The 15830-nt window shown below is 38.6% G+C and overlaps 1 protein-coding gene and 1 pseudogene across 1 annotated transcript in view; both read left to right on the top strand.

Moving 5' to 3' along the window:
• The window catches only part of LOC122086518 (protein ENHANCED DISEASE RESISTANCE 2-like), an 84179-nt gene that overhangs the window by 33359 nt on the left and 34990 nt on the right, over positions 1–15830 (top strand). The window contains exons 11-13 of the mRNA XM_042655390.1: positions 8584–8648; positions 9044–9115; positions 10230–10403. Coding sequence (XP_042511324.1) covers positions 8584–8648; positions 9044–9115; positions 10230–10403 — 311 coding nt within the window. The remainder of the gene's footprint in view (positions 1–8583; positions 8649–9043; positions 9116–10229; positions 10404–15830) is intronic.
• On the top strand, positions 1868–1984 carry LOC122087820 (annotated as a pseudogene).

The following is a 15830-nucleotide window of genomic DNA, read 5'->3' as shown; positions in this document are numbered from 1 at the left end:
AGCATTCTAAATGATGCACAACCAATCATTGCAATCACACATACAAACATGGGCATTTGCACGTGACCCATCTCACTTGTCTTACCTTTCTCATTTCCATTCCATCATATTCCATCATAATAGTACCATCAAAGAATAAATGCTAGTAAATGTAAATGCACATACACAAGCAATTTAATGCATACACAAGATTAAACAAACATACCAAAAGAATGGGAGGTTGAGAAGGGCACCCACTCACCTTGGTATTCAATTTTTGCAAGTTCACTTATTGGATTCAAGAAAATTGCCACACTGTCACTTATGTTCCCTATTCAACAGATATTTAAATCATTAGGTACATAACAAATTCCTACATTTTATCCACTTGCTTTAAGTATAGCATTCCCATACCCAACCTATAGAGGTCTTTGTCTATTCCTTTCTATATACATATTGATTCTTTGATTTCTTAAACCTTTTCTATAGTAGAATTAGATATAGAGAATCACTAATAGATCCTCATTGGATGAAGGAGTTTCATCCATACTTACAGTCCTCGAGGTCATATGAAATTCCAAACATTGGACCCTACAGTCATGGGTTATGTTTCTCATTAATTCATATATACAAATTTAAACTTATGTACAAAGGTCTAGTAACCTATTACACAACCCATCTGGCTTTGGGAACCCTAATCGGTGGGTTACCTGGGTCAAAACCGGCTGGCCGGTCGGGACCTGTCGGTTCCTCCTTTTATTCTGCAGAATTTGATTTTGCCTTTTCCATACTCTGTACCATGGTTGCTGTAGTGCTCGAATTTCATCAATTTTTCATTGTGAATTTCCAATACTTATCTTAAGTCAGTAAGGAAAAGGTTAAATGCCAAGTTGACCCAATTTTGGGTTTCAATTTATTACACCCAAAACTGATATAGTCCAATTCTGCAGGAATATTTTAGGAATTTAAAGAGATCTGCAGAATTAGGGTATTTCTTATGCCTTGGCCATCAATTTGAGATGAACATTTATAAGTACTAACCTAACTTAATTAATTCAGCCCCTATTGCATAATTCCAGCTTGAACAAAATTATGTTCCTAGGGTTTTGGTAGAATTTCCACCAAATCAAACCTTATTCCAGCCCTTATTGCATAATCCGTACTGAAAAAGTAGTCCTATGTTCTAGGGTTTAGCAGGGATAGGGTTTTTTTTATCAGTTGGGTCCCCAATAGCCCATAGAAATTAGGGCTTTTTTTACTGGGCAGTTATTCTACTCACAGGGATTCCCTGGAAGTAAACAATTGGGAAAAACCCTAACCCTAGCTGCCTACTCTACATGAAATTACCTAATTAACCCGGCTACAGTAGTAAGTTCACTTACCTGGGTGCAGAATTGATCTAGGAGCAGCCTGAGGTGAGTGAGTTCCCTCCTCACTTCTCTTTCTTCCTCTTCTTCCTTCTCTTTCCTTCTTCTTCTTCTCCTTTCTTTCTTTTTCTCCTTACTGTTACAGCAGCCACGATTTTTATGAGATCTCAGCCCATTATCATCCCTTATATATAAGGCAGCCCCAAGGGTCTGTTTGGCTGGCCCTCCTAAATTATTGCTAAGGTCTGTTTGGCTGCCCTCGTAAGTTAATAACTAAGGCCTGTTTGGCTGCCCTCTTTTATTTCCATATATATATATATATATATACCTAGTAGTTTATAAATTCATTTCCTCCCATGTATTTTTTAGTATAAAGTATGCATTTGATGCCTCATTTAAGTCTCTTCCTATCGGGGTATAATGAGAATTTTGCACAGCAGAGGTGGGCTTCACAGTGTAAAAACCCAAAAATTACATTCTGCTAGGCAAAATTGGCTGGCCGGTTTTGGACCTACCAGTTTGGGTGCGATCTTACCAGCACTAATGCACCAAATCCCATAAAACTCCGTAGTTAAGCGTGCTTGGGTGAGAGTAGTATTAGGATGGGTGACCCCCTAGGAGTCCTCATGTCGCACCTTTTTTTTTTTCCTACTATATTTAGTTTTGTAATTAAACTTACCTCTTTGTCCACACCTCCTGATGAGTTCCCCAATGATGTTGGCAGGCTGAACAGGAGCAGGTGGGGTCACTTCTGCCTTCTTAGCACTCTAGAGCTGCAAACCATGCCAGCATTGGCTTTCTCTGTTCTTTCTTCTTGCCTATCCACAAGTAGAGGTATAAATATTAGATTTGGGTGTTACAGATTTGACCGCCATGGCAACGCCATAACGGGCGATTCATCGCCAAATCGATTAGCCACCCCTCCACCGCCTTGGATTGATTTGACGCCGTGACAACTATGCGCTATTTCAATCTCATAGAGTTCTGAGAAGGCTCGAAACTTTTGGGGAAAAAGGATATACCTTTATGTATGAATCTTACACAAATCTTGCTTTAATGTGCTGAATCGTGGTTATAGATGCATTGTAGTAATTCCCAACACTTTGTTCCCCTGTGAAATGCAGGTGATTTGGTAAAAAAAAAAAAAATTATACCAAATCTATGATTTTTTTAAGTTTCCTCCCTTTAATCAGTGAAACCACTCAAAATTGAATTGAAACCGAGTTGAAATCAAAATTAGGTTGAAATGCTGAAATTTTGGTCAAAGCCCTCCATTGCTACCGAGTTGCACCCAGTTTCATTTTGACCCTTGTTGAAATAAAAATATTTCACGAAATATAGGGGGTTTTTGACTGAGATTTCGATCTATGCCTTAGAGCTTAAAGAAACTTAGAGAAGTTGCTGATGTCATCCATGACCCATCCTCTCCAAATGATCAAGAATACTAACTAGTAGATCCTATATAATGGAGGAGGTCCTTTTGGATAAAAATCAAACTGATTGGTCAGATATTTTGTTTTTGAGTCTTTTTGAAAATGTTCTAATATTTCTGGAAAATGTTTTTGGAATTGCCCACTCAAACAAGGTTTGGGGTGATGGTTGATGCTTATTTGGAAGATCTCCTACAAATCAACAATATCATATTGTTGTTATGACCCTATTGAATTGGGGAATTTAGATAATGTCTCACAGAGACTAGCCCTCTTTATTTATAATAGAGAGAAAGGAATTTTCTAGAGAATATTATATGACCATAGACCATAACTAATGTAGAATTAGAATCACAAGTGATCCTAATCCCAAACAGGACCAGAAATTCTGGCTGAATAGAGAAGATGTCCTCCAATAGGCTTGGTTCTAGCTCTTAAACACTCTCACAACAAACAAATAAAAGGAAAATAAGAAAAAAACGATATTCAATGGATGGTTGAGAAGGGGGAAGAAGAACTAGAGAATGGGCATCTCACTCCTCAGGTTTAGGCATCTCACCTAGGGCAATCTCACCCAACTGCATCCCATAACACAACAACATAAGCCATTTTTTTTTTCATTAATAAATTCGTATTCAATGTTGTAGCCCTTTGCAAACTTATATAGAAGACTCAAAACTGACTCAAACATTAAAAAGGAAAGGCCTAACCCAATCCTTAACTAATTAGGAAACCTAAACTGATTAGGAAACTGAAATAACAAAGGAAATAGACTCAAAACAGGACTTTAACTGAACTAATGAATTAAATCCCGTTTTTCTACTTTCTACCCATATTTTAGGCCCATTAAAAGTGCCCATTGCAAAGAAAACCTATGGGATCAAAGGCCAAACACATATGTAACCCAACCCAAGGTTTATTTGCAATAAAATAAGCCCATTTAAGTGGCTTATCTGCATTAATAACCTTAATGGACTCAATGATCTATTTGGTAGAACCCTATAATACCCATTAACCCATTATTGCAACACTCCCCCTCAAGTTGGTGCATACATATCGAACATGCCCAACTTGCTAACATTAGGACTAAACAACTTACTACTGAGACTTGGTAAAGATATCAACTAATTGAGCCTCAGAAGGTACAAACGAAATACATATGATGCCCCACTCCAGCTTCTCTTTGATAAAGTGACGGTCAATCTCTACATGCTTCGTGCGGTCATGTCGAACTGGATTGTGAGCTATGCTGATCGCGGACTTATTGTCACAATATAGTCGCATCGGTAAATTGATAGAGACACAAATCCTAAAGAAGGCCCTGAAGCCATAGTAGTTCACAAATACTTTGAGCCATGGCTTGAAACTCAACTTCAACACTAGATCTCTCTACAGCTGCTTGCTTTTTGCTCCGCCATGTGACAAGATTACCTTCTACCATGGTACAATACCCAGAAGCATATCTCCGATCATCAGGACAGCCAGCACAATCTGCATCAGTGAATGCCTCCACGCGCAAATGGCCATGAGGAGAGAATAGGACACCTTGTCCAGGCACTGACTTCAGGTATCTCAAGATGCGATATGAAGCCTCCACATGAGTGGAGTGTGGATCATGCATATATTGGCTCACCAGGTTAACTGCAAATGCAATGTCAGGGCGAGTATGAGATAGGTAGATGAGACGACCGACTAGCCTCTGATAGCTACCCTTGTCCACTGGTTCTCCATCTCTCTCCTTGAGGTGAGAATTAGGCTCTAATGGAGTATCAACAACCTTACATCCAAGTAACCCTGTTTCAGAGAGAAGGTCAAGAGTATACTTTCTCTTAGACATAAATATACCTTGAACAGAATAGGCTACTTCAATTCCCAAAAAAAATCTGAGCTTCCCCAAGTGCTTGATCTCAAACTCAGTTCCCAGGTAAGCTTTGATGAACAGAGTATGATCAGCATTACTCTGTTTGTAACCTATGGCAATCATTGCCATGTGGAATAATCCAAACCAAGCTCGTGGGGATTGCTTCAACCTATATAATGCACGATTTAACTTGCACACCTTGCCCTGAGTCTGCTAAGTGGAGAAACCATTAGGCACATCTATATAGACCTCATCTTCCAACTCACCATGAAGAAAGGCATTCTTCACATCGAGTTATTGTAGATCCCAGCCACAGTTGACAACACATGATATGATGACCCTCACAGACTCACACTGTTCATTTTTGCCACTAGTGCAAAAGCTTCCTGATAGTTTATGCCATATGTCTTGAGTGAACCCTCTTACAACCAGTCTAGCCTTATACAGTTATACCTATCTACAGAGCCATCTGTAGATTGTTTCACGGTGAAGATCCATTTGCAACCAACTATTTTCTTCCCTGATGGAAGTTGAACAAGCTTCCATGTTTTGTTCTTATCAAGTGCCCTCATTTCCTCATGCATTGCTTCTTTCCACTTTGTGTCAGCAAGAGCTTCCCACTAGTTATGGGGAATAGAAACAGACGCCAAGGAGGAAAAAAGGAATAGAAAGAAGAAGACAGATGCTTATAGGAGACAAAATTAGAAATAGGATGTTTAGTACAGTCTCGTTGAGGTTTACTAATAGGTATAGGTAAATCGAGGGATGGATCAGTAGGAAGGTACTTACCAGCACTAGGACTTGGTTATGGAGCATGCGATTGGCTTGATGCAGTGATGGTAGGATGGGTTGGCAGAAATATTTCCCAATTGTTTCTGACTTGTGATTCCTTCCAAGTAACCATCATCTACTCCATCCACTTCCAATGAGCAATTGGTGGTACGTCTTCCATTCTAGGCAACTCCCCCTGAAGAGGTGTAGGATAGTGGGCAGTAGATTCATGGAGCACCACATTCATGTTCAGATAATACTTCCTTGTGGGAGGATGATAACATCGGTACCCATTCTGAGGGGGAGAGTACCCAAGAAAGATGCAACGAAGACCCTTAGGATCAAACTTCCCATGTTGCAGATGATTTCTTGCAAAGGCGACACATCCAAACACTTTGGGAGGTACAACAAAGGAAGTAGAACCCGTGAGGACCTCAACAGGACAACGAGTTCCCAATACCCGAGATGGCAGACGATTTATCAAATAAGATGCAGATAACACTGCATCACTCCAATATGGTGGTGGAACATATGTCTCAAACATCAGGCACCGAGCCACCTCCAACAGGTGGCAATTCTTCCTCTCTGCAACTCCATTTTGAGCAGCCGTGTCCACACAACTAGTTTGATGTATAATGCCCTGATTAGATAAAGAGACCTGAATTCTCCATCAGTGTACTCAATGCCATTGTCAGTCAGAAGTATCCGAGCCTTGGCATCAAATTGAGTCTTAACCATTTTATGAAACTGGTTAAAACAAGAAAAGACATCGCTCTTCTAACGCAATAGATACTTCCAAGTAGTACAATTAAAGTAGTCAATAAATGTCACAAACCATCGATGTCCAATTATATTGCCCTGAGTGATCACTTGACCATTAACGCCATGTCCTCCCCCCTCCCGTGGTTTGAACCACCAGAATTCCTCCTACTACCTTCGCCCCTCAACAATATCATATGCAAATATTTGTTGCTTTTGGTCTTGTGTGTAAATATTGTAATTTATTTTATTTTAGTCTCTATATACAAGACATACCTACTTGCTTTTGGTCTTGTGTGTAAATATTGTAATTTATTTTATTTTAGTCTCTATATACAAGACATACCTACTGATTGGACCGCTCTTTGTTTTCTTCAAACTGGTAGTTCTTCTTCTCCTTTGCTGGTTTTCTTTATTTTTCTTTGTCACATATCCTCAATAGCCGACCCCATTAAGTTGGGATAAATCTGAGATTGTTGTTGTTGTACATATCCTCAATCCCTGTAGGGCCCAATGTGCCAATAGACTGACCTGTACGAGTAGGCTTGGATTCACCTTTTCTGGGGTTGGCGTTCTTCTATTTGAGTACTTTGGTTTTTGAATTTCCTAATGGAGTCCTTTATGTCAAAGAAGAGTCCTGATTCAGTTCCTGCTGGTAACATATTCTGTATAACTTTGGTCCTGCTGAACTGACTTGTTTCCAATTCCTCTCCTCCCATCCCCCCCCTAAAATCCTCAGAAATGTGCTATTCGGTTTCTTCTTATTTTTGCTTGTGAAATTCACTATTGACTTGAATCAACTTTATTTGGCATACATGCCTATCATGGGTTGAAAGCTTTTTCATTTGTGAATTCCACTGTTCTGTATTGTGCATCATATATATGATCAATTTTGTCATCATATAAATCTAAATCGAGCTTGGACAATTTCTGTTGATTCGTAGACTAGGCTGTTATATTTATAATTAATGGCACTTGAGTTCAAGGTTCCAATTTTCAACAGAACAGCCCGTGCTGACATTGTGAAACCGAAAAGTTCATGAAAATTTGCAAAATGGGCTCGAAATGTGGGAAATCCTTTGAAATTTGCAATGAAACTCTAAGGGATGCTTAACTAAGGTGTACTAGCAATTTTACATATTTCATTTTGTCCATTTCAATCGGAATTTGGTATTCGTTTCGTTTCCATATATGTTTTTGGCACCTTGGGAAACCAAAATATTTTGCAAATTATCTCACATTTCAAAATTTTGAACATTGTAATGAGTTCTACTCTACTTGCTACCATAGTTGTCACGGCGACTAGGCGAACCAAGGCGGTGGAGGGTTGTCTAAGCGCTTAGGCGAGAAGGCGCCCGCCTTAAGGCGACCAAGGGTTATTTTTTATTTTCCCTATTTTCTAACATTATTTTAGTAAAAATCAACATTTAGCCACATCTAATCATAAAAAATTAACATTAAGTCATATTAACTTATAAAAAATCAACATTTAGAGAAATGCTATTGTTCTATAATAAGTTTGACTGGTCAAACGATTTTATTTTTACATGATACTTTTTGTATTAAGTACAACATAAAATCAACTTTCTAACAAGTCTAAGATTGCTTAAATCTGAGTTGTAATGACAAAGTTATGCTCCGGTCAAACTTATTTTAAACTTTGCGAATGCTATTAAAATCGCCTGAATGAAATAATTTTATGGATGTCAAAACAAAAGATTATTTTATAGGACTTTTGGTTTTTAGCAATGTTTTAACATGATAGGATTTATAATAATAATAAAAAAAAAAAAGAGCAACCCAGTGCATGAGGCTCCTGCAATTGCAAGGTCTGGGAGGGGCATGTTCTACGCAACCTTACCCCCTGGTTCGCAGAAGAGGCTGTTTTTAAGTTTTGAACCTGTGACCAACATGTTGCAATAACGCAACTTAACCGTTGTGCCACAGGCTCGCCCACTGATATATAAAATTTTTATAATTGAGAAAAATCCCAGCATTTAAAAGTTGAAAGTCGCCCCTACAACCAAAATCCAGTTTTTGTTCTTGGGCTGGGGATTGACTCTTTATCCTTTTGGAATTCGACTTAAACTATTTATTGGATTTAAATAGGGGGTATTTGCTTATTTATGAATAATAATATCTTGAGTAAATGAAATAACAAATATAAAAAAAATTTACTTAAATGATATTTGGCATAAATAAGTGCCAAAACATAAGGCGACATGCAGTGCAACAAGGTGACTGTCGCCTAGGCCCTAGGCAAACCGCCTGGACGCCAAGTCGTCCCCTAGGCGACGCGTTGACAACTATGCTTGCTACTAGCTATAAGTTATTCTCTATACGTAGCTTTTCTTTTTTCCTTTTAAGACACTTCCTTTGCTTCAATTTTGATCCTTAGATGCTATGGTATCTCCAGGTTGCATTCCAAAAAGGATTTTGTCTTCTCTAGGCAATGGTTTCGTGGACAAGATGGAGCATATAGTAAGTCTTCCCTCTGAAAAATTTAAATTTTGTTTTTATCATGAAGATGTTCAGTGATGCATTTATGACAATACTAAAATTTCACTTTAGGGTCTATATTATTCTGCAACAGGAAATGCATAAGGTGATTCTCATTGTATCTCTCTTCAATCATTTAAGATATCTAATGTTGCATAAGGCTCGAGATTAACTTGTATTTATATCGAACTTGTACAATACTTTATTTACAAAACACTTGTACAATATTTCAGTGAAACTCAAGTTGCAAGTTTCAGGTTGAGCACTTGTATGGTGATTTAAAAATTTCACGTTCAAGTGAACTGCATATATGTGCCAGTAATAAATTCAGCATGGTGCATTCTTGTTTATTGGTCCTGATAAATTTGTTGCTGCAGCCATATTGCAATTTCCGGTTGTCCACAAGAAGCGACCCCCTAAATCTGGCTATCAACGTACACAAATTAATCGTAAGAATTTCTCTTTGCTTGAGAGAAAAAAAAATAAAAAATTACTCCTAATCATTTTCTTAATTCAGTTTTTTTCCTTCCTTGCTCATGCTTTGTTCAAATGCCTGTTTCCCTTGGATTCTATTCTTCTTTCTTCTGGGATAATATCATGGAATGCTTGTTATGTTTCTGTACTGGATTATGCATATGTTGTCTTTTCTTCCTCCTAAATTTGCTGAAACTCAATTTATTTATGGCCGGGAAATATAATGGAATTCTGGTTATTGTTTATTCTAGCTGCCATAATATGTTTCTTTTGGTTTGTCATGTTTACGTTTAAAATAACAATGCTCTTTTCCTTCCCCCCTCCCCCCCTTTCATCAACAAGCAACCAAATTTGACCTTTTTCAAAAGTATATCAAGAACACAAAAGCTAGAGGAGAAGACCATTGAAAATGGAGAAGATTGGTAGATGAAAATGAAAGAGGGAAATCTACAAATAAAACAATGCCTCCAATTCCAACGCTTGCTACCCTGCACCCACTATTATTTCCTACTCCATGCCACCACCCACCTTCACCAATAAGACCACAAAACGACCCAAACCACAAAGAGAACAAGACAGTGTCTCCTTCCCTTTGCTTACTTTACACATTTACTCCTTCCTCTACCAACCATAAAATAAATAATAAAACCCCGAAAACTCTACATTGTATAGAAGTGTTCAGTGCTCTCTTTTTTTTCCTGGTTTCTTTTGATTGTTAAAAAGCACTACCATTATAAAGAAAGTGTACTTTCTTGTCACCTTTTATCTTTCTTGTATCTTTTTACATGCTGTAGGAAAGCTCCAGGGAATTTGTATTTAAATTAGGCGTACTATGTTACTTTGGTTTGTTTTCCATGAATCCACATTGAGTTGAGTTGGGTTGAATTCTACATTGGTTACTTGGAAAATCCACATGGAGATTTATTCATTGTAATATGTAGCAAATAAATTTTTATTTCTCCACGACTTCCTTGCTGAACCAAGTGAAAAATTGTTGACAACTAGTAATTTCATTCCTGTATGTACTCAAATATCAGGCTTCTTTTTACTGACCTTCATTGAGGTCTTTATCTTTATGGTTCTGTGTAGATTCCACTTGGGAGATGAGAGGTCTGAATCAGTCTTCAGCTTCAAATTCTTCAAGATGTTTGGTAACACAAATTTTGGAGGTACCTGCATCTAGTGGCTGCTGTATATGGAAGAAGAATAACTGGTCAGACTTTGAAAAGACAATCTCATATGCTTTGTTGTGCCAAGTTGCAGGTTGGGTAACCTATCCTATGTCGTGTATTCAAATTTAATTTCTTTTAGAAATCTCACTCTAATGGTGAGGGCTAGGGCTGTAAACATGTACCCAGTTACCCACCTTTACGAGATCATCATTTGGAGGGCAAGGGTGAATTTTCATACTGTTTATCTTAAACAGGGATGGTAAAGTTAAGGAGTTTATACTGTTTAACCAAGCAGAGAAGGTTTGGGTACCCTTCATCCGTCTAGGTAAAGCTAAGAAATTCTGTTGCATATATACATTGTATACATATATGTTTTTATGTTAGCTCAAGGCCTGGCCCATATAACCAGTGATTTAAGTATTGGTATCAGGTATCATATTTGAGGGTGATTTGAGGAGACGCATCGTATCGTGTCATATTGGGGAGAAGCAAGATATGTTAAATATGTGCATGAAAATGGTCGAGAAATGCATGGAAGAGTTTATGATACATATAAAATACAATTTTGAAGCATAAAACACCTTAGGATGAAATATGGAAATATATATCTGCTTGATGTAAGAATTTTGAGTCATTTTTACCTAATCTAGTGGTGCATAACAAAAAAGAGATTTGCAACTTCACCACCTTATTGTCCAAATCTGTTTCGATCCTTGACTTGAGCACAATAAATCCCAAAAACTTATTGAAATGGTGTAGATTATGATTTTTTTTATTTTTTTATTATCTTAGATGTTTTCCTCCAATTCATATTAGAGAAAACAAGAAGTTTTCAAGGCCTTCGGTTTCTCTTAGTTTTGTATCTCACTAATAGTTTCTACTTTGCATGTTTAAAGGAGGCATATCAAGTGTATCTTACCTGTATCGGGCTGTATCGGTCACATATTGGACTGTTTCAATTTTTATCAGTCACATACTGGTCCCGAATCGGTCAATACAATTTTTTTTGCCAAATAAGTATGATATTGATACACCGATACTGGTACGTATTGATTGATACAAATCATACAATACAATACTTTTTTTTAACCCGAACATTATCTGGGACCTGGGGAAAAGCCCCTAGAATTTTTACTGAAATAAGCGCAAAAGAGAGAATTCATGGGGGGGGGAGACAACTGCCTTACCCCAACCCTGCCGAGACAATCTCTTGCTCTCACCATACCTAAACAACCCTAGACAAAAATAAAAAATTACAATGAAAAGCTGGCAAGGCAAGCTTTGTCTTCCCGAATGATAAGACTAAAACCATTCGAAAGCATCTCATTCATATGAAACATGGTATAATCCAAGGTTTCATAGGGTAACTTAGCCCAAAAATCAATTGCACGATTACTATCTTGGTACAAAAATGAGATGTGCGCTTTGAGAGAGTCACAAAGTGAAATCGCCTCCTAAAACCAGTACCAACAACTCCACAACTAACTTGATCTCTGAGAGATAGAATTCACAATTAATGAAGAGTCAAAATTAATATAGATGTCCATGAATCCCATGTCCGCACAGAAAAGGAGGCCATCCTGAAGAGCTCTCATTTCATCCACAAAATTAAACAAACCCCATGAAAGTTGGAAAAGGCTACCAAAACCTGCCCCTCCCTATTCCTAATTATGCCTCCGCCTCCACTAATCCCAAGATTGCTTTTACTTGCACCATCAATGTTAAGCTTCACCGTATTGAACAAAGGACAGCAGAAAATAGGAATAGGAGCCTTTTGTCTGATAAGAGGAGGGTTCAAAAGAAGAACGAGGCCATTTTGCATGGGGGGAAATGTTTGTAAACATCGAAGGGTAGGGGATTTCTTGAAGCCACAATTTTACCTTTTAAAGGGTTTTGATAGAGTCTGTTAGCCAACCGTGTAACCACCTATATAATACAATCAATAGTGGTCAAGGTGCCACCTTGGCATTTAGACGGTTTGCCTAGGGCCTAGGCGATTGTCGCCTTATTGCACTGTATGCCGCCATATGTTCAGCACTTATTTATGCTAAATATCATTTAACCTAAGATATTATTCATAAATAAGCAAATACCCCCTATTTGAATCCAATAAAGATAGTATAAAATTCAAATTCTGGAAGGATAAAGTCAACCCCCTGTCCAAGAACAAGAACTGGATTTTTGGTTATAGGGCGATTTTCAAGTTTCAAATGCTAAGGTTTTCTCAATTCTGAAAATTTTATAAATCTTATCATGGTAAAACATTTCTAAAACTAAAATTCCGGTAAAGTAATCTTTTGATTTGATGTCAATAAAATTATTTTCATTAAGGGGATTTAACAACATTCGTGCACTTTAAAATAAGTTTGACCGGAACATAGCTTTGTCATAACAACTCAGATTTAAGTAATCTTAGACTTTTTGGAAGGCTAGTTTTTTGTTTTACCTAATACAAAAAGTCTCATGTAAAAATAAAATTATTTGACAAATCAAATTTATTATAGAACAAGAGCATTTCTCTAAATGTTAATTAGTCATGTTGATTTTTGATGGCTTGATGTCGGTGTGACTATGTTAATTTTTCATGACTTGATGTTGCAAAGGAAGGTATGTCTGATACCCTTGATTAGACTAGGGTCGAAGAAGAAACTCTTTGCAACTTTGATTAGATCCTCTTTGATGATATCCCAAGCTGAGGTGAAAAACCCCATATTGAAACCATCAGGCTTTGGAGCTTTGTTGGCTTTGTGGGAGAGTATAACATTGATCTCTTCATCTATGTGAATGGCTCAGAGCATCTGAGCAACATTATCGGGAACAAATTTATTGATAAGACCCTTAGGGATGGGCAAGGCTGGAGTAACATCTGGATTGAGCAAGAGCTTGAAATGGTTGACACCAACTTCTTTTATCTCATCAACATTGAAGACTTGGGAGCCATCGGGAGTTGTTAGCATGGGAATGGAGTTGAAGTTGTTTCTGGCGTTCAGGGAACGATGGAAATAAGAAGAGTTGGAATCTTGTAATTCCAGCCAATTGATTCTAGCCGTTTGCCTTAAGAAGCTTGTTAGAGATATCAATTATGTCAGTCTAAGGGTAATATTGTAATTTATCTCATTATGTTTTATTTTCCTTTTCCTCCTTAGGGAGGTATGTGTAATTTCCCTCCTTAGGGAGGTTTGTATAATACCTTGTAAATATATTGGTATAGATGAGATTATCTCACACAATACACTATTCCAACATCCATCGATTCTCTCTCTTCTCCCTCTTCTGCTTCTCCATCTTCTTCCTCATCACACATCTCATTGTTCCTCTCCATTCACATATTTCAACTTAGTATCAGAACTCCTTCTTGGAAGGTTGGTTTGAGAGTCGAACTACTTGTCTTCTTCCTTTTTCTCTTCTCTTTGGAACCTTAGGTTACAAAGGGGTTCCAAGGAAAGTGTCTTTTATGTAAGAAGATTGAAGAAACCTTGAGGGAGGCATGCAAGGAGACCATGGAGACACCAATGGGAGTTTTTCTTTGAAGGAAAGGACACTTGCAGGTTGCAAGAACCGAAACCAGGCCTAGGTAAGGTTACCGCCAGCCCTGGATTGTTTTTTCCATTCCTCTCTCATCTGGTCAGCTTTGGAGCTGAAACCAAGCCCATTTGGATCGCCCTAGGGTGTACTTTTAGCCCTCTTGGTCTCACTACAAGCCTCCTTGAGTTTGGCAGCCACCACTCAAAATTATCAGTCCAAATAGGGTACCGCCTGCCTTGTTTTTGGTGTTTTTTACTCCTAAAAATTGCTTGTGATGCTTCTGATTGCCATTTGCTTGTGAGATATGATGTTTAGGGGTATTTGGCTCCTATGTTCTGATCCTACATCTTGATGGAGGTAAATGTTGTGAATTCCTTTGAAGTGCATGCTTGGATTGGTGGCTAGATTTGTTTTTTGGGTGGAGTTTGTACTCCCCACCTTGTGTGTGACCTTTTATCGGAAATATGTCTGAAGATGGTGGCCTTGGAGTGCTCTTTGGTGATGTTTCAGCCACTGCATCGAGTAGTGTCCCTCCTACTCCTATGTTTTTTGATAACCTCCATACTTAGGTTTCTATTGTGAAGTTGGACACCACCAACTATTTGGATTGGGCCCATTTTGTGAAGCTTTCCTTTCGGAGTAGGGGAAAGCTAGGGTATATTAAAGGTTCCATTAAGGCTCCTCAACTAGATGACCCGACATATCTAAAGTGGGAGACTGAAAACTCCACTGTTATGACATGGCTGATTTTCTCCATGAAACCTGAAATTTAAAGAAGGTTTATGAGGAAAGAAACTACCAAGGATATTTGGGACGGTGTTACTAAGACCTTTGACTGTGTGGGTGATTCGGCAAAGGTTTATCAATTACTTCAGAAGGTTATTGGCATTAAGCAAGGAGATAAAAACCATTTCTGAGTACTACATCACTGTCATTAGTCTCTGGGAGGAGTATGATCATTATAGAGACCTCCAACTGTCCAATCCTGAGGATGAAGCTAAGGTTTACCAGACACTTGAGAAGGAGAGGGTTCTTCTGTTGCTTGGTGGGTTAAATCCCGAGTATGAGCCTTTCCGGATACAAATATCGGGCCTATCTTCACTTTCATCCCTTGATGAAGTGTGTAGTTGTTTGCAGAGTGAGGAGACCAGGCGGGTGGCCATGGCACATGCTCCTCCTCTTAAGCGGTCCGCTCTTACTACTAGCTCTCAGAAAGATTAGTGTGGTGGTGGCAGAGGCCAAGGCCCACCTCGTGGAGAGGATAGACATTGTGATCATTGTGGGAAGTCTGGGCACACCGAAGATAGATGTTGGGTTCTTCATGGTCGACCTCCTCGTGGCGGTTTTAGTGGTGCTCGTGGTGGCCGTAGTGGGGGAGCTAGAGCCCACAGTGTTAAGACTGAGCATGCTACTACAGGGTCTGCTCCTAGCCCACAACCAGAGCACAGTTCTCTTACTAGGGAGGATATTGCAACATTCCGCAGGGTCATGTCTCAACTGGGAGGCTCTTCATCTTCTTCCCTTATAGTGCCAGAGTCCTCAGCTTTCGCTTTACAGGTTTCCTCATCTGCTCCTTCCACAGCTCCATCTTGGGTTATTGATTCAGGTGCTACGGATCATATGACTTGTACGTCTCATTATTATGATACATACTCTATTTGTTCCGGTAGAGATAAGGTCAGGGTTGCCGATGGCTCCCTTTCCTTCATTTCTGGTAAAGGTAGCATTCATGTTACTTCCATTTCACTTGATTCTGTTCTTCACGTTCTTGACCTTACTCGTAATCTCTTATCTGTGAGCCATCTGACAAAATCCTTAAACTATTGTGTCTCTTTTTTTCCTTCTCATTTTCTCTTTCAGGACTTGGTGATGAAGAGGATTATTGGTAGTGGGCGTGAGGAGAAAGGACTTTACCTACTTGAACCTCAATCACCTTTTTTGGCTACAGCTCAGTCTTATGTGTGTGGACGTACTGATAGCAGTTTTGTGGATT

Source organism: Macadamia integrifolia, chromosome 8 (assembly GCF_013358625.1).
Source record: "Macadamia integrifolia cultivar HAES 741 chromosome 8, SCU_Mint_v3, whole genome shotgun sequence".
NCBI classification, from domain to species: domain Eukaryota; kingdom Viridiplantae; phylum Streptophyta; class Magnoliopsida; order Proteales; family Proteaceae; genus Macadamia; species Macadamia integrifolia.
The sequence above is the reverse complement of the archived record's forward strand: the minus strand, read 5'-3'. Positions and strand labels throughout refer to the sequence as shown.